The 26,652-nt window shown below is 39.2% G+C and overlaps 1 protein-coding gene across 3 annotated transcripts in view; it reads left to right on the top strand.

Moving 5' to 3' along the window:
* Positions 1 to 258: 258 nt before the first annotated feature.
* Positions 259 to 26,652, top strand: part of SMAD2 (SMAD family member 2) — a 79,060-nt gene continuing 52,666 nt past the window's right edge. Inside the window, exons 1-2 of one of the 3 annotated variants that reach the window (XM_059140816.1) lie at positions 259 to 430; positions 19,008 to 19,296. In XM_059140816.1, coding sequence (XP_058996799.1) covers positions 400 to 430; positions 19,008 to 19,296 — 320 coding nt within the window. In that variant the 5' untranslated portion in view covers positions 259 to 399. The remainder of the gene's footprint in view (positions 431 to 19,007; positions 19,297 to 26,652) is intronic. The other 2 variants (XM_059140815.1, XM_059140813.1) reach the window with 2 other exon arrangements.

Here is a 26,652-nt window from a genome sequence, read left to right on the forward strand (position 1 = left end):
ATAGTGTCACTGGGAACAGTCTGTATTTGGGGGGTGGGGGTTGAGGGGAACTTGTCACCATCTTTGCACAATCTGTACAAACTGAGGATATGGCCAGTGTTACAGAAACATACTTGTTGCTGAACAGATGAACACATGTAGAGCTCTAAGCTTAACTTGCCTCAGTTTGATTATCCTTTGCCTTTTACTTCTAGAAACTGGCTGGAGAGAGAAAGCAAATCTGCATCAGACAGGTTCCATTGAAAGAATTGGAAATAAAGTGCAAAGACACTGAGCTACATCGAGGAAAAGGATTGGGCTACAATCTCATATAGTGGAACCGTCTTGGGTTATGGAGTCTGAACAACCTAGACTGGTGGTTGGTTTCTCAGTTACAGTGTTGGGCAAATTGCTTAACTCATGAGCCTTGGTTTTCTGACGGAAAACAGAGGTAATGACAACTGCCTCTTCCATTATTATAAGGATTAAATGATTGTGATTGAAATACATTGAACAGTTCCTCAGACCTAGGGTCCTCCCAGATGATCTCTTGCTCTCTTCTCTTTGTAGCTTTCAGTGGTTTTCTTTCTAATCCAAATGATTTACCTACACTCTTATTCTTGACCTATTATAAAATGCATTTGAGAACCAGACACTAAGCAAAAAGGATTGGGATAGCTGTCAGTGGTCCTTCGTCCACACCTGAAGTTCTAATCACAGGAGAACCATTGAGACCCATCAGTAGAACCTGTTGGTATATATTTCACATGTTTCTAACAAAGTTATCTAGCTTCTAAGCCCACAGTAGATTAAAAAGAAGTAGATTGTGGGTAATGTGGGAGATTAAGGGGAGTGTAGTGGGGGGTGGGGTAGGAGGATGGGGAACTGTTAGCCTACTGTTGTAAGAAAAAACAGATAACAGCCTGGTGAGGATAATAGAGATAATCTACAAGACACAAAACAAATATTCAGAGCCTAACTAGCATGTCTGGGACCATTCAGTGCAGGACCAGACCTGAAAGCGGAGTAATGAATGTTCATGAATTAGCTTAAACCATGTTTGGGAAAATCTTTTTAAGAGCGCAGTAATCTACATAATATACTTTAGATTGTCATTCAGGATGATTAGCAAATGTTCCTAAAGGGGTAGAACGTCATGCGCTATCAAATGACTTATTTTGGGAAAGATCCACAGTATCTACTATGACCAACATGGTTTTCATTTGTTCTGCCGTTTAGAGCAGCACCATGATTCCTGACTGAGAAGGCCTTCCTTTTAGGTCAGTAGTAAAGAAAGGTGATCTAATGGGGCATTCTATGCCCCCCGCCTTTTCTTCAGAGTAAGTCATTCTTTGTCAGTCTGCAGGAGTGTCATCTAAAATGTTTTACTCCAGCTTTAAGACAGAGTGTGCTAGGGACGCCTGGGTGGCTCAGTTGGTTAAGCAGCTTCCTTCAGCTCAGGTCATGATCCCAGCGTCCTGGGATGGAGTCCCACATCCGGCTCCTTGCTCCGCAGGGAGCCTGCTTCTCCCTCTGATCCTGCCTGCCACTCTGTCTGCCTGTGCTCGCTCTCTCTCGCTCTCTCTCTGACAAATAAATAAATAAACTTTAAAAAAAAAAAAAAAAAGGCAGTGTGCTAGATTTCAAGGACAAAACATGTGTGGATGGTTGGCTAGTCTGTCTGCTGAGGCTTCTTGAAGCCTCTTGTGTGACTTTGATCCAGTATTAGCCTTAAAAATTTTTTTTTTTGGATTATTTTCCCTCCTACATCTGAGTTACTCTCTAAATCATCTACTCTATTAAATACTCATTGGTGACCTATACATAGCCTTTGCTATTTTTTAAAGTTGGTTTTTTTTCCACAAGTATTACAAAAGTAATTCAGTCTCACTCATTTAAAAATGCAGTTTGAGGCTTCTTGCTGGTTTCTGATCAATTTTGATCATTATTCCAGATTGTTAAAATTGTAATATATTCAATTAGGACATATTTCGGTGCTTATTCTAGATAGACATATATCTAGGGTAGTTTTCAGCTTCAATTTCAGTAATTTCATGTGAGGAGAATATAATTTTGCCAAGCTAGTTGAATTTAGACACTGCCTCTGATTTGGCCACATAGCCAGAAACATTAGGGTAATTCTCTGATTTACATAGTTGTCTTACATTCTAGAGTGGACGGGTTCCTCTTAATGCATCTGAACCAGCAGTGGAACTGGTGCCTGGTAATTTAGATCTGTCTTTAGTTGGTGCTCACAAGAAAACAGAAATCCTAAAGTCATTGATTTTAATCCCATTAAAATTTGTGAGTTTATTATGAAAAGGTCACTAATTCTTCTGGGTAGTTCTGTAGATTTGGAATTATTTTGGCCTCAAGACAAAAGCAATGGAAAGTGAGTGTAGACCTTCGTTTTTATCTGTTCAGTCCACAGGTCCAGTTTGCAGCTGAAGACCTGCAGTTCCTTTAATCTGGTGTCCCTACTCCTAACCTTTTAGGGAGAGGGCAAAGTTTCAGGCTTAATGTATTCAGTTAGTAAGGAAGAATAATCATGGAGGGGAGCCACTGGAAGTCCATCAAGTTCATTATCTTGAGTCTTTTAATTCAAAGAAGACTGGATCTGAGGAAGTAACATGGGAAATCTGTGATCTTGTAATTTGCCCATGTTTAAGGTAAAGTACATTTTCATATGCTGCTTCAGCTCTTCCAACAATTCTATAAAGAGATAATGGCTAAGGTGTTTTGTAAATACGAGGGAAATGTTCTATCTTAATCCCATCCTTCATAACAAAATGTGGGGCAGTGAATCTGATTTGCAAAGTTCACAGAATAAAACTCCTGGTAAATGCTACAATGGGAGTTGGGCCCATGGGCTTTCTCTCTTGATTTGAATGAACTATGGAAACTTTTTTGTTGAGTAGAGCTGTTCTATCTGTGGCAGTGAATGCAAATTTTCCGTGTTTAGACCAACCTTTTACTTCCTAGACAGGTGGTTAGGGTGTAGTTCTTGTAAACTGGCCAATTAAACTTTATTTATAAAATGTTTTAAGTATCAGGAGGGTCCTACTTTGGCCTGAAGTTTGTACGCTGGTGATTTCTGCTAACCCCATAGTTATCAGACTGAAAGCACACAAACACCTGTGCACACAACAACCGGAAGCCTTTTGCAAAAAAATCTAAACAACAACAAAATAAAACATTCTGCAGAATCTCAAAATGTAAGGGGAATGAGCAGTTGCTGAAGCCCTGCCTCCTTTTCTTCTTCCTGGGGAAGCCTTTGGAGCTCCACTGAAGAATAATAGATTGTGAAGAAAAACCTTGGCTGCAGACCCAAACTAACAGGGTAGACACTAGCTGCATGTGGCCATTTAGCACTTGAATTGAGACTACAGTAACTGAGGAAATAAATGTTAAGCTTAATTTAATAGAAAGTTCTGTGGAACAGCCCTGTTCCGGACTTGGCTTTGACTGCCTGAGGACTGTACCCACTTGATGTGGCTTTGAGTGGCTGCTTCAGCAGAAGGTCAAGACAGACTTCAGGAGTTTGAAGGGCAGTTTGAGTACTGAATATTCTTGCTGAGTTAAGTCTGGGCCTGGGCCTTGTGTGGTCTCCTAATAATTGGATGCCCCCTCCTTTTTTAAAAAAATCTGGGAATGATAAATCAGTATGTAATTTTATGTTTATAAACTGATTATAGACGTACAGATTCCATACAACTCATTCAAGGTGAAAGGAATAGAACTCCCAAGAACAGGTAGTCTCTTTACACAGCAGTCCCTGTGTAATGTGGACTTTCACTGAACTGACGACCTACTTTCAGGGTTAAATTCAAGTTGTCACGTTGGGTTTTGAAAGTCCATAAAACTGAATATGTGAATGTTTTCTCTTTGCTTTAGTTTAAAGGCACCCATCATTCTCATCCTGTGGGGCCACCTTAGGTTTCCAGTGGCAATGTCCTTCCTTACTGGCTTGCAATTTTGGAAAAAAACATAGTAACAGTGAGAATTGAGTAATCTGTTTTTCAGTGTCTTTTTTTTTTTTTTTAATGCTTTCCGTGAGCCTCATTTCTTTGACAAAACCATTGTAAAAATCCACATCATTAGTATTTGCTTTTTTCTCTACCCTTGTGATATTCGTTTGAACATAGATTGCCAAAAATCTTAAAGTGATTTTATACTACTACTGGAAGGATCTTTAGGTGATCTTTGAGATAGTACCATCACATTTCAAGTGTTTTATGTTGAAATATCTGACTTGATTTTCATTTGAAATAAAAATTTGATAAAGGTATTTGGGGAATATTTTGTATTTTCAGTTTGAATACATTTGAAACCTACATTTGCTTTCTGTATTTAATCACTTCCTTTGTTCTACACTTGAACCTCGTGAAATGTTTTTTTGCCACTCTTCATATTCCATTTCCTACCTCCCTTTCAGAAGTCACCAGTGAATTCTGAATAGCCAAGTTTAGCAGTGTTTTTCAGTTATACTGTTTTCAGTGTTTACCATTACTGACTAGACTCTTTACCTAGGTTTCTTAAAATCTCACAGACCTGCTGAAACAGACCCAGATTAGGCCCATTCCACCTGCTACAAATATTGGATAAAATGAAGGACTTTATTTCTCTTATGTATATAGTTGATCTAGAGAGGGAGGAGGAGAGGAAAGGAAAAGAGGAGAGAGAGAGAAATGTACCAGAAACCTGGAAATCAGTCTGTGTTAAGGAAAAACTGGCTTTGGGGGAATTTACTAGAGAAGAATCTAGTAGCTAGGGTTGGAGTTGTAATGCTAGGACGCAGGGAACTATATGTTAAGAGAGAGAGTGTGTGTGTAGGAACTATTCCAATATTGAAACATCTGTGGCCTCTGGGAAAAACAAGACTCAATCAAACCTCTCCATGAAGGAACTGGAAAAACACTAGTCTTTGTAGATGGACCTAAATATCCCATGAAGGCCAAGCATGATTGGATAAAAAGCAGATAGCGGCTATATGTAGAATGATGGGCTTTTAAAATAGGTAACACACAGTTGTCAAAATTCAAAAGCTACAAAAGGACATATGGTGAAAATTCTTGGCCAGCCTGTCCCTTGGCCCACCCAGTTGCCTATCCAAAGGCTAGTAGCATTAGTAGGTTTTTGTGTAATGCTCCCGAAGCTCTGTGGATATATGAGCAACTTTGTGCATATAGTACCTTTTAGTACAAATGGTCGTATGTTTTATGTAACAGTGAATCTTGTAGATTAGTCCACATCAGTATATAATAAGTACCTTTTTACTTTGGTTTATTCTCTCTGTGGGTGCCTGTAATATATTTGAATGGTTGTCCATTGGTGGACAGTTAGGTTATTTCCAGTCTCGTGGTATTAAAAAGTGTCGCAACAAGTAAACTTTGTTTATTCATCATTCTATACATGCATGAGGTAGATTTCTATAAGTAGGTTAATAAACATTTTATTTATGTTTTGTTTGTACATTTATTAATAAATACATGTTTACTTTAGGGAATGTACTTTTTTTTTAAGGAGGTAGTGCGTGCACATGGTGCAAAATTCAAAAGGAACAAAATAGTAAATAATGAAAAGTAAGTCTCCCTTAGATCTACCTCCTGCTTCCCCATTCCAGTTTCCAGAAATGGAACCACCATTAGTGAGCCTCTTTCCTGTGTATCTTTTTCTAGATCTGCTCTGTCTAATGTGGCCAGTAGCCACTTGTGGCCATTGAATACTTGAAATGTAGCTAGTCAAAGCCGAGATGGCCTGTGAGTATAAAATACACAGGCGATTTACAACAGTACAAAAAATAGAATGTATTTTAATTTTTAGTGCTGATTGCACACTGAAAGAATATTTTGGATATACTGGCATAAATTAAATTATTTAACTGATTAATACTTTTACTTTAATTTTTTAGTTTTACTTTAGTTTTTTCTACTAGCCACAGCTACTACTGTGGCTAATAGAAGATTTACAGTTGAGTATGTGGATGGCATCCTGTTTCTGTTGGGCAGCATGGGCCTAAAGAAATTCCATGTGGATACAAACATGTAGGAATATATGAGGATTTCTTTTCTCAGGCAGGTGTTTTTTTCTTTTGCATTATAGTCTGTGGAAGCAGAAGTCTCTCGCGAAGATGATAGTTAAAAGAGACATATCAGGCAGTTAGTTCTTCACGGTCTCATTTATTCTTACCCGTTCACCATGATCACTCATGGGTCTCATCAATGAAACACATGCTTCCATTGACTTTTATGATGTTTGTGCACTTTGGAGAGAAGCCAGACATTATTCTTGTCTATGTTTTTGAACCTACTCTAATTTGCAGTGATTGCCTCTACACCTAGGACACAGCTGTCATCCTGGGATTCTCCTTCATGGTCCTCCTGTGGCGTTCTTCACTTTCTTCTTTGTTGGATATCTTATTCTTTTGGCTCTCCCTCCTTTGATAGAACATATCCTTCAAGACCTTTTTTGGGAGGGAATGTGGTGGGTAGATAATCTGGAGATTTAATATGCCTGAAAATACTTTTATTTTGCCCTTGTTGGTTAATAGAATTCTAGGTTGGAAGTATTTTTTTTTTCCTTCAGATTATGAAGGCATTGGTCTGTTGACCTCACTTACAGTATTACTCTTAAGAAAACCAAAGCTCTTCTGATTCTTCTCTAAGTAACCTGCTCTTTCTCCCAGAAGACTTGAGGCTTTTTCTTTGTCTTTGGCATTCTGAAGTTTTACCCTCACCAGCCTGGATGTGGGTATGTTTTCTTTTGTCCTGAGGTCTTGATCCTTGGTTGGCCCTTTAGATCTGGAAACTCCTATCTTTTAGTTATTTCTAGATTTCTTTGACCGCTCCCCCCCCACCCCCCGCCCCAAACCCCCAACCTCTGATGTCTTTTTGAAGTCCTGTTTGGATATTGGACCTTCTGAATTGGTCCTCCAGTTTTCTTCACTTTATCTGCTATTTTCCCTCCTGTTTTTTTTTTTTTTTCTCCCTATTTTTCCGTCCTACTGGAAGATTTCCTCTACCTTACTTTCCAACCCTTCTATTGATGCCCCCCACTTCTGCTATCAAAAATCAAAAACTATCAAGCTATCCAAGAACTCTTTTATTCTGTGAATGTGTCTTTTGTAAAGCAAGCTCTTCTCGCTTCAGGATTGCTCCCTCCTCTTTCTATAGCTGTGTTGATGATTTTTACAGTGTTTTCTTTTTCTGTATGCTCTCAGATTTCTTGAGTTGCATTTTTCTGTTTTTAGCTATTTTTCCCTTAGGTAATGAGAGGCTTTTTTTATTACAAGGGTAGGGGTCCAAAAAGCTGCTTGGAAACTGAGCAGGTGGGTGATTCTTGTCTCCTTTCGGTTTCGTCGTAGAGTGGTCTGTGTGGGCTGTTTGTTGGTAAACTCTCAGTATTAGTATCTGTATGTCTTCCTTCGTGGGTTTGGTCAGGTACCCTGAAAGAGTCTTGATCTGACTAAATGGGTAAAGGTCTGGCTGCTAGTATTTTGGGAGCCAGAACCCAGTGGAGGAAGGGAGGAAGGGGTCAGGAGTCTGCATTTAGCATACCGTGTACTCCTGTTCCTTTACTCCCCTTCTTTTCCTAGTGGTCCCTGGGTATTCTCCTAGTCCAGTGAGACTGTTTCACTCTCTGCTGAGAATAAACATCTAATCTTCCATAGAGGGAGAGGAACAAGTACCCAGTGACAGAGTGGGGGAGCAGGTCTGAGGATGTCATTGCTTCTCAGATATCTCTCACGGAATCCTGCCCATTTCATTTTCTCCTCTCTCAGCCCTCAATGACTGGTGCTGTCTTTTACTTAACCCTTTGAGAATTTTTCTGTGAAAATCAGGATGTTTCCCCACACCTCGCATAGAGTTAGTAGTTCTCTGATCTGTTCAACAGTGATTACTCATCCATTCATTTTCCAGTTATCAAAATTTTGCTTGTTTTCTTTTTTTACTCTTCTCTCTATGATGAGATTGTCTTTTTTCTAATTCTTTTATTATGACTTTTAATAGGCTGCTGTTTTCACCTGCAACTTACTGATTAAAGTTTTCCATTAAAAATATTATTAAGGATAATTCTCTGAATGAATAAGAATTAGAACGTATAACTTCAAATCAGGATGAGGGAGTGGAAATAAATTTGATCATTCCTACAGAAGGTAGAAGGGGGGAAAGCAAAGAAGATGCTTGGGAATTAGAAAATACAAAGTAAGATGATAGAAAATTAGCTGAAGTATTTTCATGAACCCAATACATAGTTTCAGGAAAAGCTTACTGATTAGAAGAGAATGAAACATTAAAAAAACAAAAAAACTCAACTAAATGCTTTTTATTAGTAGACATACCTAAAACTATGATGACATAATTTCAAGGTAAAGGAATAAAAAAAATAGACACTGGGTGTAATCTATGTCTTAATCCATCTTGGGCTGCTGTAACAGGATTCCATAGACTCAGGGCACTTAATGGAAAACAAGTTTTTATTTCTCATAGTTCTGGAGGCTGGGAAGTCCAAGTTCAGGGCACCAGCAGAGTTGGTATCTGGTGGAGGACCTGCTTCCTCCTTTGCTGTCAACGTGTATAGTGGGAGGAGGCAAGGGAATTCCCTAGGGTCTCTTTTATAAGGACACTAATCCCACTCATGAGGAGATATTTGTTAGTAAAGAACTAAAAATTAATGAGCTAAGTATAAAATGTAATGAATTAGAAAAAGGAGGGAAATAAAGTTGAGAAACGTTAATGAAAAAAGTAATCAGATCAATTAAATGGAAGGTGCTAAGTTGAAAAAACTACATTTGCTAAGTTTGGTAGAGGAAGAAAAAAGGGCACAAATGTATTAGAAATCAAAAAGGATAGGACTACAAATCGAGATTTAAAAAAAACTGAGAACACTGTGAAGAGCTTTTTGCCTTTAAATTTGAAAACAGGATCCATAGTTTCTTGTGAAGTAAATGACCAAAATTGGCTTAAGAATAAGAAACTTGACAGGATTATTTATTTTATTTACTTATTTATTTATTTTTAAAATATTTTATTTCTGAGAGAGAGCGCGCACTCACAAGCAGGGGAGGCAGCAGGCAGAGGTGCTGAGCAAAGAGCCTGATGTGGAGCTTGATCTTAGGACCCCGGGATCATGACCTGAGCAGAAGGTAGATGTGTAACTGACTAAGCCACCCAGGGATACTGACAAGATTTATAATTTAAAGAAAATTTAAAGACTTAAGCTAGACATCTACCTGCAGCAAAATAAGATTAAATAAAAACCCAAAGCCAAAAACCCAAACCCCAAGTGAAAACCCCAGATGGACGAATTGTATAAAACATATGAAGAGCGGCACCTAGGTGGCTCAGTTGTTAAGCATCTACCTTTGGCTCAGGTTGTGAGATTCCAGGGTTCTGGGATTAAGCTCCACTTTGGCCTTCCTGCTCAGCTGGGAGTCTCTTTCTCCCTCTTCCTCTGCCCGTCTGCCTGCTTGTGTGTGCTCTCTCTCTCTCTCTTTCAAATAAATAAAATTTTTTAAAAAATGAAGACTCAGTAATCCAGTTTTATACAAAATGTTACAGAAAATAACACAAAATTATTTTGTTAGGCTACCGTAATCTTGATACCCTGTGTGGGACAAGTGTAGTATGCAAAGGAGATGGCTAGACCACGTCTCAGTAATAAATGTGGCAATAGAAATTTTAGGTAAAATGTTAATATTTGCTTAAAAAAATACCATGACTAATAAACGAGTGTGTCTCAGGAACATAAAGATGATTAAACATTAGAAAACCCGTAAACGAAATCAGCACATCAAAGGAGAAAAGCCATATGATCTTCATGGTTAAAGGGGAAAACGGCGTATGACTAAATTCTGTACTCATTCTTAGAAAACTTAGGAGTATAAGAGGACTTGCTTAATTTGAATGGTGTTGGTTAAAAAAAACAGACCCAGAAGTGTACAGAAGGCATGATTCCAATTATATGAGTTTCTAGAACAGGTGAAATTACTTTGATAGAAATCCGATTAGTAACTGCCTGGGGTGAGGCGGGTGGATTGAAAAGGGACACCAGGAAGCGCTCTGGGGTGGCGGCTATGTGGAGGTGTGCATTCCTCTGGAACTGATCGAACTACACATTTAACATCTCAGCATTTTATTGCATGTAAACTGTGCCTCAATAAAGTTGATTTTTAAACAGTATGTAAAAACCGGGTATTTCTATATGCCAACAAGACAGGATTTTCAAAAGCTACTATTTAAAATGACAACACAAACTACCAAGTATCCAGGAAAAAATAAAACAAAAAAATGTGTGAGACCTTAATGGAGAAAATTTTAACACCCCTGTAATTCAAATTATAAGCAGATATACTGTGTTTATAAATGGAAAATTGTATCATTAATGTGTCAGTTTTCCTCCACTTGTTTATATATTTGGTGTCATTCCAGTTAAAATTCCAGGACATGAAAGAGGAGCCACCTCATCAGATGCCAGGACACATTCTTTTACTTTAGTAGATACAGTGTGATCATACCACCTCAGCTATAGATTAATGGGAGGAAAAAAGGAGATCATGGAAAAGCAAGTAGCTTTGTAATTGCTAGGGAAGATTCAGTATATGGTGCTGGGATACTTGGTTATCTTTGATGGGGAGAAGATCTCTACTTCACAACATACACAAAAGTAAGTTATAAAGATGAAAAGCAAAACTTTAGACTTTATGACTTTTCAAAGATGACAACAGATGGAAGGATTTTTAAAAAGATCCCAATGTATACATAATACAGTATTTAAAATATTGATGAAATATGAGCTCATTAAAGTGAAATCTTCAGTATAAAAAACCATCAAAAGTCACTTGCTGGGTAAAGATATGTGGCATGTGTGATTAACAAAAGATTATCATCCAGAATATGTAAATAAACCTTTTGAATTAAGGGAAAGATGGTGAATATGAGCAGATGAGTCAAAGGAGAGAAATCCTGAAAAGTCAATAAACATGAAAATATTCTCAAACTCCTAAGTGAGGGAAGTGCAAAACATCAGCAACACTCCGTGTCACACCCATTCCTTTAACAATAGAGGTACCAAATAGTGTCAAATGTTGGACTAAGTAGGAGCTCCTACTTCCGTGGTGGGAATGACTGTTGCTATCACCAGGTTGACCAGATTTGGTAAAGGATATGTGCATGTCCTCCTATGCAGCCTTTCTGCTCCTGGGCACATGTCTTAAGGCAGTGGGTTTCATCTGTTCTTTATAGACCCAGGTAGAAAACAATATTTTACATGTGACAGAAACAATTAAAAATTTTAAAATAAGTGTACTCTGCTTTCTACTGTGTTCTGGCTAATTTTCTCTATGAGTTTTATAATTTTTGTATGTTTTTTCTTTTGCTTTTTGAAAGATATTTTTCAGAATTAACTAAATGGATATCATGTTCAGCAGTGGTTCATGACCCTGAATTTAGAGAAATAGCAAAGAATAACATACGATAAAATGTCTGTTTTAACTGGGAGAGACCAAAAAAATTAGGTTGCAGTGTACAGTGTGTTTCTTATGGTGGCTCTTCTTTTTGTTCAAGTTTGAAAGTTTCTTCCCTTGAACCTGTCTCACAACACCTGTAAGAAGATATACATCAGGCCACTCATGGCAGCTTGTAGGAGTGGAGAATTGGAAACAGCCTGAATAGGAATCAGAAGGAGAAAGGACAGTGAGCTCTAATGGTCAGACAGTGCAGTGCTATATGACCTGAAATGAATGAGCCAGAGTACAAGATTACATGTATTATCAGCATGGATAATAATAGTGAAAAAAACAATGTGACATGAACAGTATTAAAGTTTCATATAGAAATTTATAAAATGCAAAGATGTACGAATACAATATGTAGCAAAACCATTAAGTGACGATGGGGGAAAATCAGGGTGGTGATGATCTGAGAATCGAGGAGGAGGGGAATGGAAATCGAAACGTATTTATTGGGGCTTGAGCTGTATCCGTCTATCATGTCTTATTTCTTACAAGTACCACAGAATGTTAAGAATTGACAGAGCTAGGTGTGAGGCCCAAGGATGTTTCCTTTTTTTTTTTTTTTTTTTTTTTTTTTGTATGACTGAAATATTTAACTTTATAAGATAAACACTGTAAGTAAAACCCAAGGTATTTGGAAGAATAAATAAGTTCAACAAGATGTGTGAGACCTTTCCAGAGAAAATTATACAACTTATTGCTGGATAGTAAATCCAAAATAAAGAGAAACATATCATTTTAATAAACAGGGATACTCAGTATTATAAATATGTTAGTTCTTCACAAATTAATGTAAGTTCATTGCACTTGTAATCAAAGTCCTATGGAGTTTTGGTGGAGCTTAGACTAAACTTAATATCCCTAACATCGATTTGAAAAATAAGAGGGGCTCACCCTGCAGATAATCAGCTTACTAGAAAGCAGGTGTAAGTAAAATCCTGTGATACTGGTGTAGGTTTGAACAGTTACAATGAACAAAGTACAAAGCCCACAATCAGATGTTGTTTCATATGGAGAGGTGTGAATTACCAGAGAAAAGATAACTATGTAGTACATTGCCCTGACAAAGTGGGCTATCCTGCCAGTAGGTGTTTAGGTCACTATCTCAGCCCTTAACCAAAACCACATTCCTCCTATGTTAGAAAAATGTGAAAATGTGAAAAGCAAACTGTCCCCCAGAATGTCTAGGGAAGAATATCTAGGGAGGAGTGTCTTTGTACCATCTGGCTCCTTCACGCTTCACATTCCTCATTTGTAAATAAGGGTATCTACCCCACTGGATGCTTGTGAGAGATGAGTTAATGCTTACCCGGTGGCTGAGCCCAACCTGTTGTGTCATAGCTCCGGCTCTCAGGCAGCGTTGCCTACTGTGTTTGCCGGCAGAAAGGGATTTTGTTAGAAGCAAAGTGGACCATAAGACTGTAACATGAAATCTGTGTACGCTAAAGGTATAAGAAAATGAGAAGATGTTCTGAGGCTTTGGAGGTTTTTTTTTTTTTTTTTAAATACATATGCAGTAATAGGGTTTATATCAAAATAAGAACAAGAAGCAAAGAAGGGAGTTGAAGACTACAAATAACATGAGCTGTAGTTTAAGGAAATATGTAGAGAATCTAATTTGTAAAACTGTGTTATACAATGATTAATAACTTGCAGGCTTTATTTGTGAATTTAGGATAATCAGACCTCTTACTTAACTGAAACTTTCCAGTGAGTAATCTTTGAATCCCAATTTTACTGATCTATCACTTGATAAGCTTTCTTACTGAGCTGTACAGATAAAGTCTTCCTACTCTAATGAATCCTGCCTTGTATGTCTCATTTATTGCTGAAATTAGTACACAGTTAGTATCTGAGCTTGTTTTTCAGTTCTTGCAGATGCTGGAAAAAATAATCTAACTTCACTAAAGTGCTTGCTGCCACACTGTGGAAGGAAATCTGTATTTTCTGCAAATGACTCATTCATATTTCAATAACTTGATCATAAGTCTAGTTTTCTTATTTCATTTTGTCTTCAGCTTAGAGCATATTGACATGGATTCCTTGAAAAAACCTAAATTCAGTCTATTAACATTTCAAGACTGTTGGCTAAATATATCTTAGCTATTTAAAATGCTCAACTGGTTGAATTGTATTACCAGCATTACTGAAAAATATTTTACCGAATATCATAATTCTCCAGAGATAATTAGCCAGGTGTCAGCCAGCCATGGTTACAGAGACATGACAAGTTGACGCTGGTAATTACATCTTCCAGAGTGGTCAGAAGTGCTCTTCTAGGACATGGGACACTGAGATCATGTGGTTGTACTAGGCCATGAGGTCACTCAGATGACCCAGAGCAGACTTAAACTTCTCATGTGTTCATTTCCATGAAGCAAAAAAAAAAAACAACTAAAAAGGTTTCATAGAAAACTTTTAGATCCCTAAGAATACATCTGAACTCCTAGGAAACATTTCTCCTCTAATAAAAGTGTGACAGAGAACCTGTTACTCAGATTCTTCCTACTGCTTAGAATCCTTTCAGTGTTGCAAATTCATACAGAAGTTTAATTTTTATTCGTACATAGGTTGAGTTCTCATACATGGACTAATTGAACCAAAGGTGCATATAGATGCATTTGGACAAATTCTCGTTATATTTTGCTTGTTCTGTCCGTTTTTCACGAGGAGCTCGGATCCCGTGCGGAGCTCACGCAGAGCTTTGTTCTAAGGCTGAAGTCGGGGTGGGCCCGGAGCTGGACCTGGGGAGTCCTTAGAAGCCAAGCCGGAGACTGGCTGCCTCTGCTCTGTGGCAGGACTGGGTGTCCCTGCTGTGCTTGGGTGCACTCTCGCTTGTGGGCTGACTACCCTCTCCCGAGCCTCTGTGGTCTTCTGGGCCTGTGATGAGCACGGGGACTTACCTACAGGCCTGTAAAGGCTGATGCTGGGGCAGCTTTCCGATTTGCTTTCGGTTAGTGGTTTTTCCACCACTCCACGCCTTCACTTGTGTGCGTTCGTGGCAGTGGTCTTGGTGACTCCTTTTCCCTACAGTGTCCACATCCACTCGGCCGGTGACGCGTGAATCCTCTCTAAAGGAACTGAAGGAATACTGCTGGCCTTAGCTCAAATATCTGGCTTTGGCTCTGTGCTCCTGGCACGCCTTCCCCTCCCTGGGGGCTACCGCGGTGCTTCCTTGGACCCACACTGTAGCAGTGGAGTTTTTGGTAACTCCTAAAGTGTTGTCGGCTTCTAGAAAACCCGTGCCAAACGTCCTGCCTGATGTTCTGTCCTCTTTCCAGGCTTCTGCTCTGGTGTCCCTTTTGGGGTACCTCTCCCTTCTAAAGGTTGAGTCGTAAGCGTGTTGTGTGTGCTCGGGTAGGACTGTCACGCAGCACTGAGGTGCATGTGGCCAGCTCCGTTGGCACGCGTGGCGGCAGCGTAGGCGTTCCACAGAAGTCCAAGGGTGCCCGCTCTGCCTTCTGCTGCCGGGTGGTCCCGATCGGCAGCTCTGGTGGATTACTACATGTGTTTGATAGAATTCGGTGTGTTTGCTTTATTTGTCAAGTTGTAGTTTTATGGAGTGGAGTGCTTACTTGCGTGTGTTACGGCAGAGTCCACCACCGTAGACAGCTGAACAGTGCTGCTCTCCCCCTCTCTCTGTTCTTTACCTACCCTGCAGATCTCTAGCTCTGCGCGAACTTTTGTATTGCTCTGAGCCTGAGTCACATAATCCTGCTTATTGGCTCCTTTTACATTTGTAGTATCTAAACCAGAGCTGGGCTCTCCAGAGTGCCAGGGCGGCATTGTGTTGTGGAGCTCCAGGAGATGTCCCTTAAAAAGTGTATCCGTGGCCAAATATACGAAATTTGGCTGGCTGTAGTGCCTCTTCTGGGAGATCCTCGGGACAGTCTCCTGAATTGAGGATGGGAACCTTAATCTCATTACTCGTTCTTCTCTTTTGAGGGAATGGATAGGATTGTTTATTAGGTTGTGACCATTTTTTTTCCTAGCAAAGTATACCAAGGCTTAAGTGTCTTTAGCGGGGAGACCATTTTGAGAATGGTCTTTTGAGAATCCAAAGTCTTTTTTTGAGCATTACACTTCTGTTTCTTTCTTTCTTTCTTTTTTTTTTTTTTTAGAAAATGTATAGCTTTATTACAACAACTTTACTACTGCAGTTTTCCATGGAGACGGTTATATCACTAGAGAACATACCTCTTTCTTTCCAGTCAGTCAGTCTGTCTGTCTTTCTTTCTTCTCTTTCTCATCTTACTGTGCCGGCTAGAACATCCAGTGCGTTATTAAATAGAAGGGGCAACAATGGACATCCTTGGCTTATTTCCAGTTACAAGGACAGGGGATTTAATGTTTTACCCATTACATGTTTTTCTAGCTCTAGGTTTTTCATAGATGTTCTTTTTCAGAATAAAGAACTTACTCCTCTTTTCTGTTTTTCTATTTCCAGTTTGCTGAGACTTTTAAATCTTATATGGATATCAAATTAACATTGTCAAATGCTTTTTTTATGCATCAGTTAAGAAAATCATAAAGATTTTCCTCTTTATACTATACATGAGGTGCTTGGGGTTTTTGTTTTTGTTTTTGTTTCTTTTTCTATGTCAAGACAGTTTTGCTCCCTGGGATAAACCCCCGCTGGGTGAGGATACTACCTTTTCTATATACATTACGAATGTGACTTGCTAATATTTGTTAAGGACTTTTCCATCTAGGAGTAGCAGACCTTTGCTTTGTGTTAGTGCAGGATCTTGGGTCCAAGCCAGTTTCTTGCTCCTGTGCCAGGGTCAGATAGCTTTTTCCTCTACTCGTTCCTCAGCATCAGTGTGTCTTTGTCTGGGACTGGTGGTGGCTGTGTTTCCTCCCCTCTGCTAGCAGAGTAGACTGTGGTTATTGTTACGCGGTGAAAGGCTTGTTGGTGTGTGGTAGGTGGGCAAGTAGGTTTGCGCCCTCTCTTTCCTCCTCCCCCAACAGTACCATAGCTTTTCCTCTGCTCTTTCCCTTGGGCTCTCCGTGTGGGAGGCTTTCCTATTCTCCCTCCTAGCTAAAGGCTTTTATTTTATAGGACCTGCCCCTAAGAGCGAAGAGTTGTCTCTCATTTCTTGCCCCATGCCAGTCTTTCAGGCGATCTCAGCTGAAGCCCATGGAGAAGAGTTTGTGATGAGTGCAGGTTTCTTCTGTCCGGATCTTACACATACTCTTAACTATCATCCTAGCGGACACTCAGCCTTTATCTTTACGTCTGTCTTCAACATTGAGCCCATTGACTATGACTGTGCTTCCTTTGTATCTGTGGGTTGATACCTGTTACCATTTTTGATAAGTTCTTGGCTGGTATCTTTTCATGTATTTTTTTCTGCCAAGTCTCTCTTTCCTCTCCTTTTGGGACTCCAGTTAAACTGCAGTTAAACCCAGTAGATGTTTGCTCTTAGGTATTCAGAGGTCCAGAGTATCTGGGTGGAAGTTTTTCTCTTAGCTCTCCTGTCCCACCTCAGCCCTTGACAGCTGAATGTCTGAGGTCTCTAAGGTTGACTTCTCTGACTCGTCCTGCCCATTCTTTCCCTTCCTTGTCAGAGGACAGATTACTTGCATTTGAGGGTCTGAGACCATAAGCTTCTTAGGGCATCTCTCAGCCTTCTAGGCCTGTCTCCCGATCTTCGGCATACTTTGGCAAACATGCAGTGGAGCCCTGTGCGAATGAGTGGTTGGATAGTATAGGTTTGCTCTTTGAAATCCTCAGAATTTTAGTATGTCTTGTCAGCAGACATGTTGCTTTTAAAATTTACTAAAGAGTAGGGTGCTTTCTTCTTAGCCTCCTCTAGGTTAGGATTCTTCTCCCTTAGCCACTCCACCAGGTAAGAAACCGTTCATGGGCCTCGATTTCCTGTCTCAGCACTGTCTGGAATTTAGTTCGGTTTCGGTTACTTTGCATCCTGAGCTCTGATGGGTTCAGAAAACACTTGATTTTGTAGCCTTATCTGTCTTGTTTTTGTAGTCTTACCTGTCTTTGTAGCCTTATCTGTCTTTATGTGACTGTGAGGGTGAAATGATGGTCTGTTGTCATTTCTACATCCCAGTTAGAAGTGGGAGCTCTTCTACACCTTTTACTTCATAGCCTGGAAATACCTGTTTCATTCTAGCTGATTTTTTAATAGATTTTTTTTTGTCTTTAAGATTTTATTTATTTATTTGAAAGAAAGAGAAAGAACAGGAGCAGAGGGGGAGGGGTAAAGGGAGAGGGAGAGGCAGACTCCCTGCTGAACAGGTAACCCATCGCAGGGCTTGATCCCAGGACCCTAGGATTATGACCTGAGCCAAAGGCAGATACTTAACTGACTGGGCCACCCAGGCGCCCCTGTAGCTATTTCTTAGAGCTGCATTTCTAAATCTTCACTCTTCTCAAGTCTCAGCTCTCCAGTTCCATCCTCAAGTGGTAAATGATCTTATCTCTTATTTTGAGACTAAAGTCATCCACCTTAAAATTTAATTATGGGGCTTGTGAAGAGTGTGGGGAGAATTCATGGTAGGCACATAGAAAAGTAAGCACATGACAAACTGAGATCATTAACTGGGGAAAAGAAAGAGTTGTACAAAAAGGGAAACATGATTATATAGTAGTTTACTAACGATCTCATCAGACACAAAACTACCTTTGGGAGATAATTATTAAGGTTGGAGGAAAGTGAATAGTTGTGGTATAAATCTTCACTTTCCAGAAACAGTAGATGATACCTAAACTTGATGTTTCAAGGGGTACCATCATGAGCCTTTTCCTCGAAGTATAAATAGCCAGAAACAAAGTTAAAAGATTTTAAGGAATTGTACCTCAGTGTGAAAAGAGGAAATATATTTGACTTTAGTTATGACGCATACTGTTTGTTACTTAGATAAAAATGAAAAAGTTTTTGAAAAGAGGCCTAACTTGAAGCCTTCTCAGGGAATCATAAAAGTGAAGCACACCTTTTCTTCACACACCGTTTTACCTTTATTTTTTAAAATTTTTGTTGTTTCCTTCACACATGATGCCTTTTCCCTTTTTACAGCTTTAGATTTTACTTTATGATACTTTGTTATGAAAATGTAAAACTTCAGGGAAAGTAGACTTAATACATTTAAAAAATACTTTTGTTAAGTGTCCTAAAATATTTGGTGAATTGAGAAAAACATTTGGTGAATTGGTTTTCACTCATCAGTGAAAATATCTTAGTTATTGACACTATTAAAAGTTAAAAATGAAGTAGTATTGGTAGTAATAAATTTCACCAGTGCTGGTACAGATCTTACCTGCAAAATTGTTGTATTTGTCCACTTATAACATGGTTTTGTTTTTTAGAATTTGTTTCCACAGTTGCTTTAAAGTAGTAAAGACATTGTTATTGGAGAAGAAGATGACTTCTGAAAGTCTGCGGTGATGATCTGAATTTCTGTCTCATTTTCAGATTTGCTTTAGAGACAATGTTGAAGTTATGACTGGATTTTAAAGTTAGCCTCTGAACGATCCCTTCCGTATCTTTTCTAGGTCAGGTAGAGGAGTGTCTTCTCTCCGTGCGGATTGCGGCCTTTGGTGCGAGCATGTCGTCCATCTTGCCATTCACTCCACCAGTTGTGAAAAGGCTGCTGGGATGGAAGAAATCAGCTGGTGGATCTGGAGGAGCAGGCGGAGGAGAGCAGAATGGACAAGAAGAAAAGTGGTGTGAGAAAGCAGTTAAAAGTTTGGTGAAGAAACTAAAGAAAACAGGACGATTAGATGAGCTTGAGAAAGCCATCACCACTCAAAATTGTAATACTAAATGTGTCACCATACCAAGGTAAGTGTCGCTAGAGCAGAACTTCTATGATCATACTGTTGAAAATTGCTTAAAGGAAGCCAAAGGAAGGTCACTGAAATTTTGTTACTGTCAAGTCACCTGTAAATAGTGATTATTAAAACATATGACCACTCTTTTTAACTTGGCGTTTCAGTTTTATTTGACCAGTTAAGACTTGTTTTACAAGTCATTTTCTTGACCAATGAAGTTTAATCGAGCAAAATAAAATACTTAGTTGTATTGTTTTATCTTCACTGCGTTCATTTACCTTCATTGCCTAAATGCTGCATTGTAGCTTATCCTCATTTCTGTGACTGAATGACATTTGAATAAAGAGTCAAGGCTTTTCCTCTCCTAGTGCAACCTGACAGTTTGTTCCTGCCTTGGTCAAAAGTCTTGTCAGTAAGAGGGTTAACAGAGGCAGCTGATACTGTGGTGAATTTTATTTATATAATTTTTGTTTTGAGTTGTAGCATTACTTCTTAGAACGGTTTAGGGGGCAGCTTCTTAGATGTCCAGGGAGTCAGAACCTGGCACAGAGACCTACCTACCTCTTGTCTTGGAAGGACCTGTTACTTAAGAGGTTGAAGTTTTATTAGTATAAATTTAATTATTTGTGGATAAGTACCACTATCAGAAATGCTGTTTCTTTAACACTTTCTTTAAGTAGCAAGTGGCTTTTCAGTGTTTGACTACTGTTGGTAGATATTATAGGGGTTTGGGGAGTGGCAGCGTATAGAATTTTCTAAAATGGCTTCTGGTAGTGTTAGATGTGTGCTAGCATATAGCACATGAAACCATGCTCCTTGATTGACAGGTTTCCAGTGAGCTTTGGGAAATCCAGTCTGGATGCTGGATTGTTGAACTAGATCCCAGTAACACCAGCCTATCTACTTGCAAATACTAACAATAGAATGTTTCCTGCCTTATTTGGTAGGTTAATTATCCATTTCTTTGATTTTACTTGTTTTCACATATATCTTAGAGTCACTTTTTTGGTTTATGCTTTTGTTTTACAAATGCTTATGAGGGCCTGCTGAATGCAGGGCACTATTTCAGGCCCTGGGGTATGGTCTGACCAAAACAAAGATCCTCCTCTTAGGCCTAAATCTACACAGTAAGCAAGTGGACAGATTGATAAGTTGAGATGGCAGTCAGTGCAGAGAAGACCATGACTGAGGGATAAAAAAGCTGCTTCGGATTGGATTGTGAAACTTAAACTGATCTTTGAGAAATAGCAGCTAGCTGAAGGGAGAGTCTTCTAGGAGAGGAAGGAGCCAGTGTAAAGACACCAGGTGAGAAATAGCTTATCATGTTGGAGGATTTTAAAAGAAGCCTAGTAGAGATGAAGGAATGCAATACAAGTATAAAACTTGGAAGGAGTCAGGTAATACAGCATTGTAAGGCACAGTGGGAGTTTGAATTTTAGTCTAAATAGAAGAGAAAGCAAACAAGGCTTTTTAAACAGATTTAAAAAAATTTAAGTAGTGGTGTGTTTGTGGGTATGTGTGTGTAGCAGACTGGATAGTAGGTCTAGAAGGAGGGCGATCGGGAGGCTAGTAAAGTCATCTAACTGGGAGATGCTGGAGGGTGGACAGGCAATGGCGGCTGGGCGGACATGTGAGGTGGACAGAGCAGGATGAAGTAGGACTGAAAGAACTTGGTAATGAATTGGCCAAGAATAAGTCAAGCTACATTTGCTGATTTTTCATTGTGTAGTGCCTGGAATTTCAGTTCAGCAAACACTTTATTAAACACCCACTACGTGTGGGTGATATGCTCTTCCTCACAGGAGTTAAAGTACGGTCTTTGCTCTTGAGTTGCTTTTTAGTAAGGGAGATAAACTTCACAAATCATCTCATAAGTAGTGTAGGTGTTAAGAAAGGTGCGTGCTCCTGTAGCTGTGTCCGGAGGAGAAGAATTCTGCCTACCCTACAGCTTGTGGAGAGTTTCCTTCTCTCCACAAGGATTGGATTGGTGCCAGAGCTGAATCTTGATGGGTGTGAAGGAGGGATTTAGTCAGGAGAGGCCGGGTTCTCCCAGAGTGGCCTTGTTCTGTTGAGAGTGACTCCAGAGGGGCACTGGTGAAGGGCACTGAGCCAGCCGGCTGGTGTCCTGGAAGGCTGTGTAGGTGGTTAAGGAACTGCAAGGTGAGCCTGAACCTGAGTGGTGATGAAGGTTGAGTCTCTGAAGAGTCTGAGCACGGCTTCTGGCTGCAGGGAGGAGAATGATTGTGAGACTGGAGAGAGTGGGCGCGGGGAGACTGGTTGGTGGGTTCTCTTCCTCCTCAGAAGAACTGTGTGTACCGGAGACCGGGCGCCGCGTCTCTGCGCCTCAAGTGCTCCACTGAGATGGCCTTGCGGGGCGGTTCTGGCCAAGCTGAGAGGGGAGCTGGGCGGGCCCTTCCTGTAGGGAGACCCAGGGATGGTAGGAAGCAGCCGATGAGGAAAATGTGTACAGGTCACAGTGGTCATCATGCTTTTCCTATTTTCCATTCTTCTACTTAAAGCCGATTTTAAAGACTTTGTGTATTCTAGGGCTTTCTGATCGCTAAAACAAATTCTTTTTTGCTCTTTTACCTAACAGTGAAAGTGGAGTGGTGGTTGAACATTACCGTGTTTTACAGTCAGAAGTTCTTTAAAGCTTAGAAACTTGGTGTGTCTAATTTAGTGGGTGGTTTTTGGGTAAGTAATGTAGATTTCTTAAGCCTGATTGTTGTCGATCAAGAAGTTTAGGCTTCTTTTGCTATGGTTTGGTCCCATACGTTTATAGAGTTTGCTTTGTTTTTAGTACAGAGCAGTTACTGTTGTGTTAGATTATAGGTTATTTCTTAACTACTAAATGGTCTTAAACGTTCAGTCAACTGTTTAAATATGTCGACTGTAATGGTTGGGGAATGGGGGCAGGAAAGGTCCATTATGGATAAATCCGAACTATAGTTTAGGCCAAATTATTTAATATTTGGTCCAGAATGGATTTACTGTTTGAGTTTATGTACTTAAATTTGCAAGAAAGTTGTTTATAAAAAAATCTTAAGGTTTTACAAACCTAAAAATACAAAGAAGTTCATTGGATGAAAAACGTGAAACGTAAATTACCTAGTATTTAAAAATGGCAAATATTTTCTGTTAAAATACCTGTTGTATCGACTGTTAACTATTTCTTCCCCCATAACCCCCTTTCTTCTCATCTTAAAGTGGGACTAAATTTAGGGCAGTACTAGTCCTGGCTCCATGCCCCTCATATAATTACTCAGGCTTCATAGTTTTGTCTCTGAAGGGATAGAAGCTATAGTTACACACGTATGTCACTGCTTCTTCCCTGTTGTTGAATGTGGTGACACAAAGTGGTTCATTGGTAGAACTTCAACTGTCAAGCTGCAGTGAGCTGACTAGTATAAATAAAGCTTCATGAGGCTTTTATATCTCCAACATTTTTGAGACCAGGGAATGGAACACAACTAAGTCATAAAATGAGAATGACATTGATATTTGGGTAACGAATCGATCAGAAGAAGAAAAAAGCTTTTAGTGTGTATTATCTACAATAAACCAAAATCCAAACTGCTATAGGGTTGGAGACTCTAAAGTTAAAAGCGAGGTCTAATATGGCAATTTTATAATATCCATTATATGTGAATGTGTAGGGATAATGAATTCATTTTCATAAACATAAACATGGGTGGTGCTTTGATCATGAAATCAGATTTTTGATGTTTCATCCTAAGGAATATGGTCAAAGGTGGCTGGTGTTCATTTCTGTTGTTTGTAATAGTGAAGAATTAGAAAAATCCCAATCCTGACCCTTAATTTTCTTAACTCTAATAATAAAGGAAACTTATCAACTCTTTTTTTTTTTTTTTTACCAGAATTGAACATGTATAGTAAAGGAAAAGTTTATACCAGTGTTACTTATAAAAATAGATTAAAAAATTATAAACAAATAACCAGAAACTAGAGTTACTAAAAACGAAGTGATAGAACCATGACTAGGAAATTTTATTGCAGAAATGCAAGTGTAATTCAACTACAGACATCTATTAATACAAGATACTTCATAGTCCTATTTAAGAAGAACTCTGATCATCTTGATGGATCTAGAAAGAAGTTTTTTAAAAAAAAAAAATTTAAGATTGTTTTTATTTGAGCAGGAGAGAGAGTGCTTGCACATGGGTGGGGTCGGGGAGGGACAGAGGGAGAGAGAATCTCCAGCGGACTTTGTGCTGAGCAGGATCCTGAGATCTTGACCTGAGATGAAACCAGGAGTCCAAATCTTAACTGACAGAGCCATCCCCATGCCCTCTAGAAGGAGATTATTATAAAATTCCATATTTATTCATGTTAAACAAATTAGAAATAGGAATTTTCTTAACTTGATAAAGCATACTTCTAAAAATGTTAACACTTAACCATGAATCGTGAATCTTTAGAGAGAATACACCAAATTGTTAATAGTAATTATTTATGAATTATCAGGAATGTCCTATAGGTTTTCTTAATATGTGTACATATATATGAAAGTGTTTTTTACTTTTATAGCTAGCACATTTAATTTAAACGTTTAAATTGGACTTTTGGGCAATACTTGAACTATTCTTTTTACTTTTTTTACCCTTTGAAGTCAATTTTTCTGTTAAAGGACAGTTATGTTTTCATTCTATTAACATTCTTTTAGAAACATATACATTTATATCTGTATTTTCCCTCAAAAAGTATATTCCTTAAAAACAAAAAGTAGCATGTATACATGTTGAGAATTCACCCACATGTGATACGTGACAAATGTCTCCCCTCCCGTAGTGTGCCCAGTCTCCTTGCCCACTTTCTTTCGTCAGAAGTCATTGTGTTATCTGCTTCTTACGTATCCTTTCAGGATAATATGTTTCTTTTTAATGCTGTTACTGATTTTTGGTTTTGTTTTCCATCTTCTAAAGTTTTAAACATAAGAGTACTTAAAGTAAATGTGGATTGTCAACTTTTATTTCTAAGTTCATATTCTTCCCCTTTTACTTTTCTGTATAATGCAGGAAGAATTAAAGAGAAGTCTTTTTAAACTCAAGCAGTGGTATCCTTCAATTCTTCTTAAACTAGTTCCTTTTCATTTTTCAGAAGGGAGTAAGAATAATCCTCTGTCCCTCGTTCATAGATGGATATATAAAATTTACCAGTATCTATCTGTGTGTGTGTGTGTGTGTGTGTGTGTGAGTGTGAGAGAGAGAGAGAGAGAGAGCGCTTGTGAGCATGAAAGAAAGAATGTGAGAGAACTCTGAATTTGCAGTTTGGTCACCTGTTTTTGAGTCTGCTTCAGTCTTGGGTGAATGTGGATCCTGAGACATGTGACTGCATTTTACTATTTCGTAATCTGTGAAAAGGGGTGGTAGGTACCGCCTCAGGATTTTCTCAGTACTACTTTTGGGTCCTTTGAAATAATGTAAATTTGGTGTGTGAATTGTGAAGCACTGTAATCGAGAATGTGATTTATTTGAAATAGTTACAGATACTCCGTGTGTTCGTTCCCCTTCCAGTTTCTCTAGGAGGACTTAAATTGTAGGCATTAAATTGTATTGTCTATGCTTGGGAAGAGTTTCTGCCAGGCGACATTGCATTAGGTAGAACGTGGTTTATTCAGATGTACAGCATTTATTCATAAAATCCAAACTGGAAACATTTTATAGCTGCAAATGAGAACGTTGAAATCATGGTCACAGCTCCCTTCTATCAGCCTCAGGCTCCAACTTGTCATTTTCTGTGCATTCCCTGTGTCAGTTGTGAAAGCACTTCCGGTGCGCTGTAGGGCCCCGTGAAACCAGTTTGAAAGGTGCTTTGCCAGACCCTTAACCTTTATCTGGTACCTACATTTACTGTCAGGTGTTTTGAGGACACTTCTGCTGCAGGATGCTGGGATTGAGAGCCCTTCTGTGTAGAGGACATATTCTTACATAGGACATTTTTAATCATTTACCTTATCAGCAAAGACAGCCTGCTGTAGGACTTCTGTCTCTTCATAGAATTACTGAATTGAATCCAAATTCATTAATCTTTGTAAATGTGGTGTTTCACACCTGAGGCGCTAAGCATCCTCTCCACTTCTCTTGCCCCATTAATGTACTGTCTTGGCTTAAAGAATACATTCCTCAACCTAGCTAATCTAATAGGCATTTAAGAAATTACAGCCATCTTTTGTTTTGCTAGCATCTTTGGTCTGTTTCCAGTTTTATCTGGATCCATTCCAGCTTGCCCAGACCGTTTCTGTGTTACTAACCACATTCTGGGAGGATTGTAATTATTGGGGACAACATTTAACCATACTGTTTACTCCTTCTCTTTCCTGTCTTGCGGTAGAGTGTTTCTGGGCCTCTGTGGTCCCCACTAGTGATTCACAAGTAAATGTACCACCATCTAAGGGCCTGAAATAGAAAGCACCCCACATGGACCGCAGAGATGGAAAGTAATAGTAAAACACTGGGTTAGGCTACCCTGAAGTCTGGTTTTAACTCCTCCCCGGTACTTAGGCTAAAATGACTGGATACCACATGTTTCTTATCTTCTGTTCTTTTCATTCTTTTATTTTTCCTTCCTTGTTCAGTTTGGATATTTTCTTTTGACTTAACTTTGCATTTACGGATCCTCTTTTATGCTGTGTTTAGTCTGCTGTTAAACACATTCAGTGAGTTCTTAATTTAAAATCCTGTGTTTTTCTGTTTTAGCATGCTCCTTTGATATTGTAGGTTCCAGCTCTCATTTGAAATTCTTCCTCCATTTCTGTTTTCCTGAATTTTCTTTAGTATATTTATAATAGTTATTTTAAAGTCCATCTGCCAACTCTAGTATCTGTCGGCCTGCTTCTATCATGGTCTGTTCAGTCTTTTAATGATCACATTTCTCTGCCTTTCATGTGCTGTGTAATTTTGATGGTATGGCATATATTGTGTATGAGGGAATGACAAGTGCTGCAGATGATGCTTTCCCCCAAAAAGTGTTTGACCTTTCCTCTGTCTGGTGGATAGAGGGGCTGATCCTCTGAATCTCAGTGGGGATTGAGCAGGACTGGGGCTCAGTTGCCATTTCTTGGGCTTCAGTGTACCACTGTCTCATACCTTCTCGAATAGGGCTCCCCTGGGATTGTGAGAGGCCCCCTGGTAGGCCTTTATCACTTACTGCCCCAAACACGGTGGGAGATTCACTTCTGTCCTTTCCATGGTTTGAATTTGACTCTTGAGCCTCCTATGGATTGCAGCTTTACAACCTGGCAACCATCTTTGAGGAAGGAGACTCCTGTGATTGTTCAAACTTCTGTTATTTTCTTCAGTAGAGTTTCTCTTCCCAGACCAAGCCCGACCCACATCCTGTTCCTTGA

Source organism: Mustela lutreola, chromosome 11 (assembly GCF_030435805.1).
Source record: "Mustela lutreola isolate mMusLut2 chromosome 11, mMusLut2.pri, whole genome shotgun sequence".
In the NCBI taxonomy this organism is placed as follows: Eukaryota; Metazoa; Chordata; class Mammalia; order Carnivora; family Mustelidae; genus Mustela; species Mustela lutreola.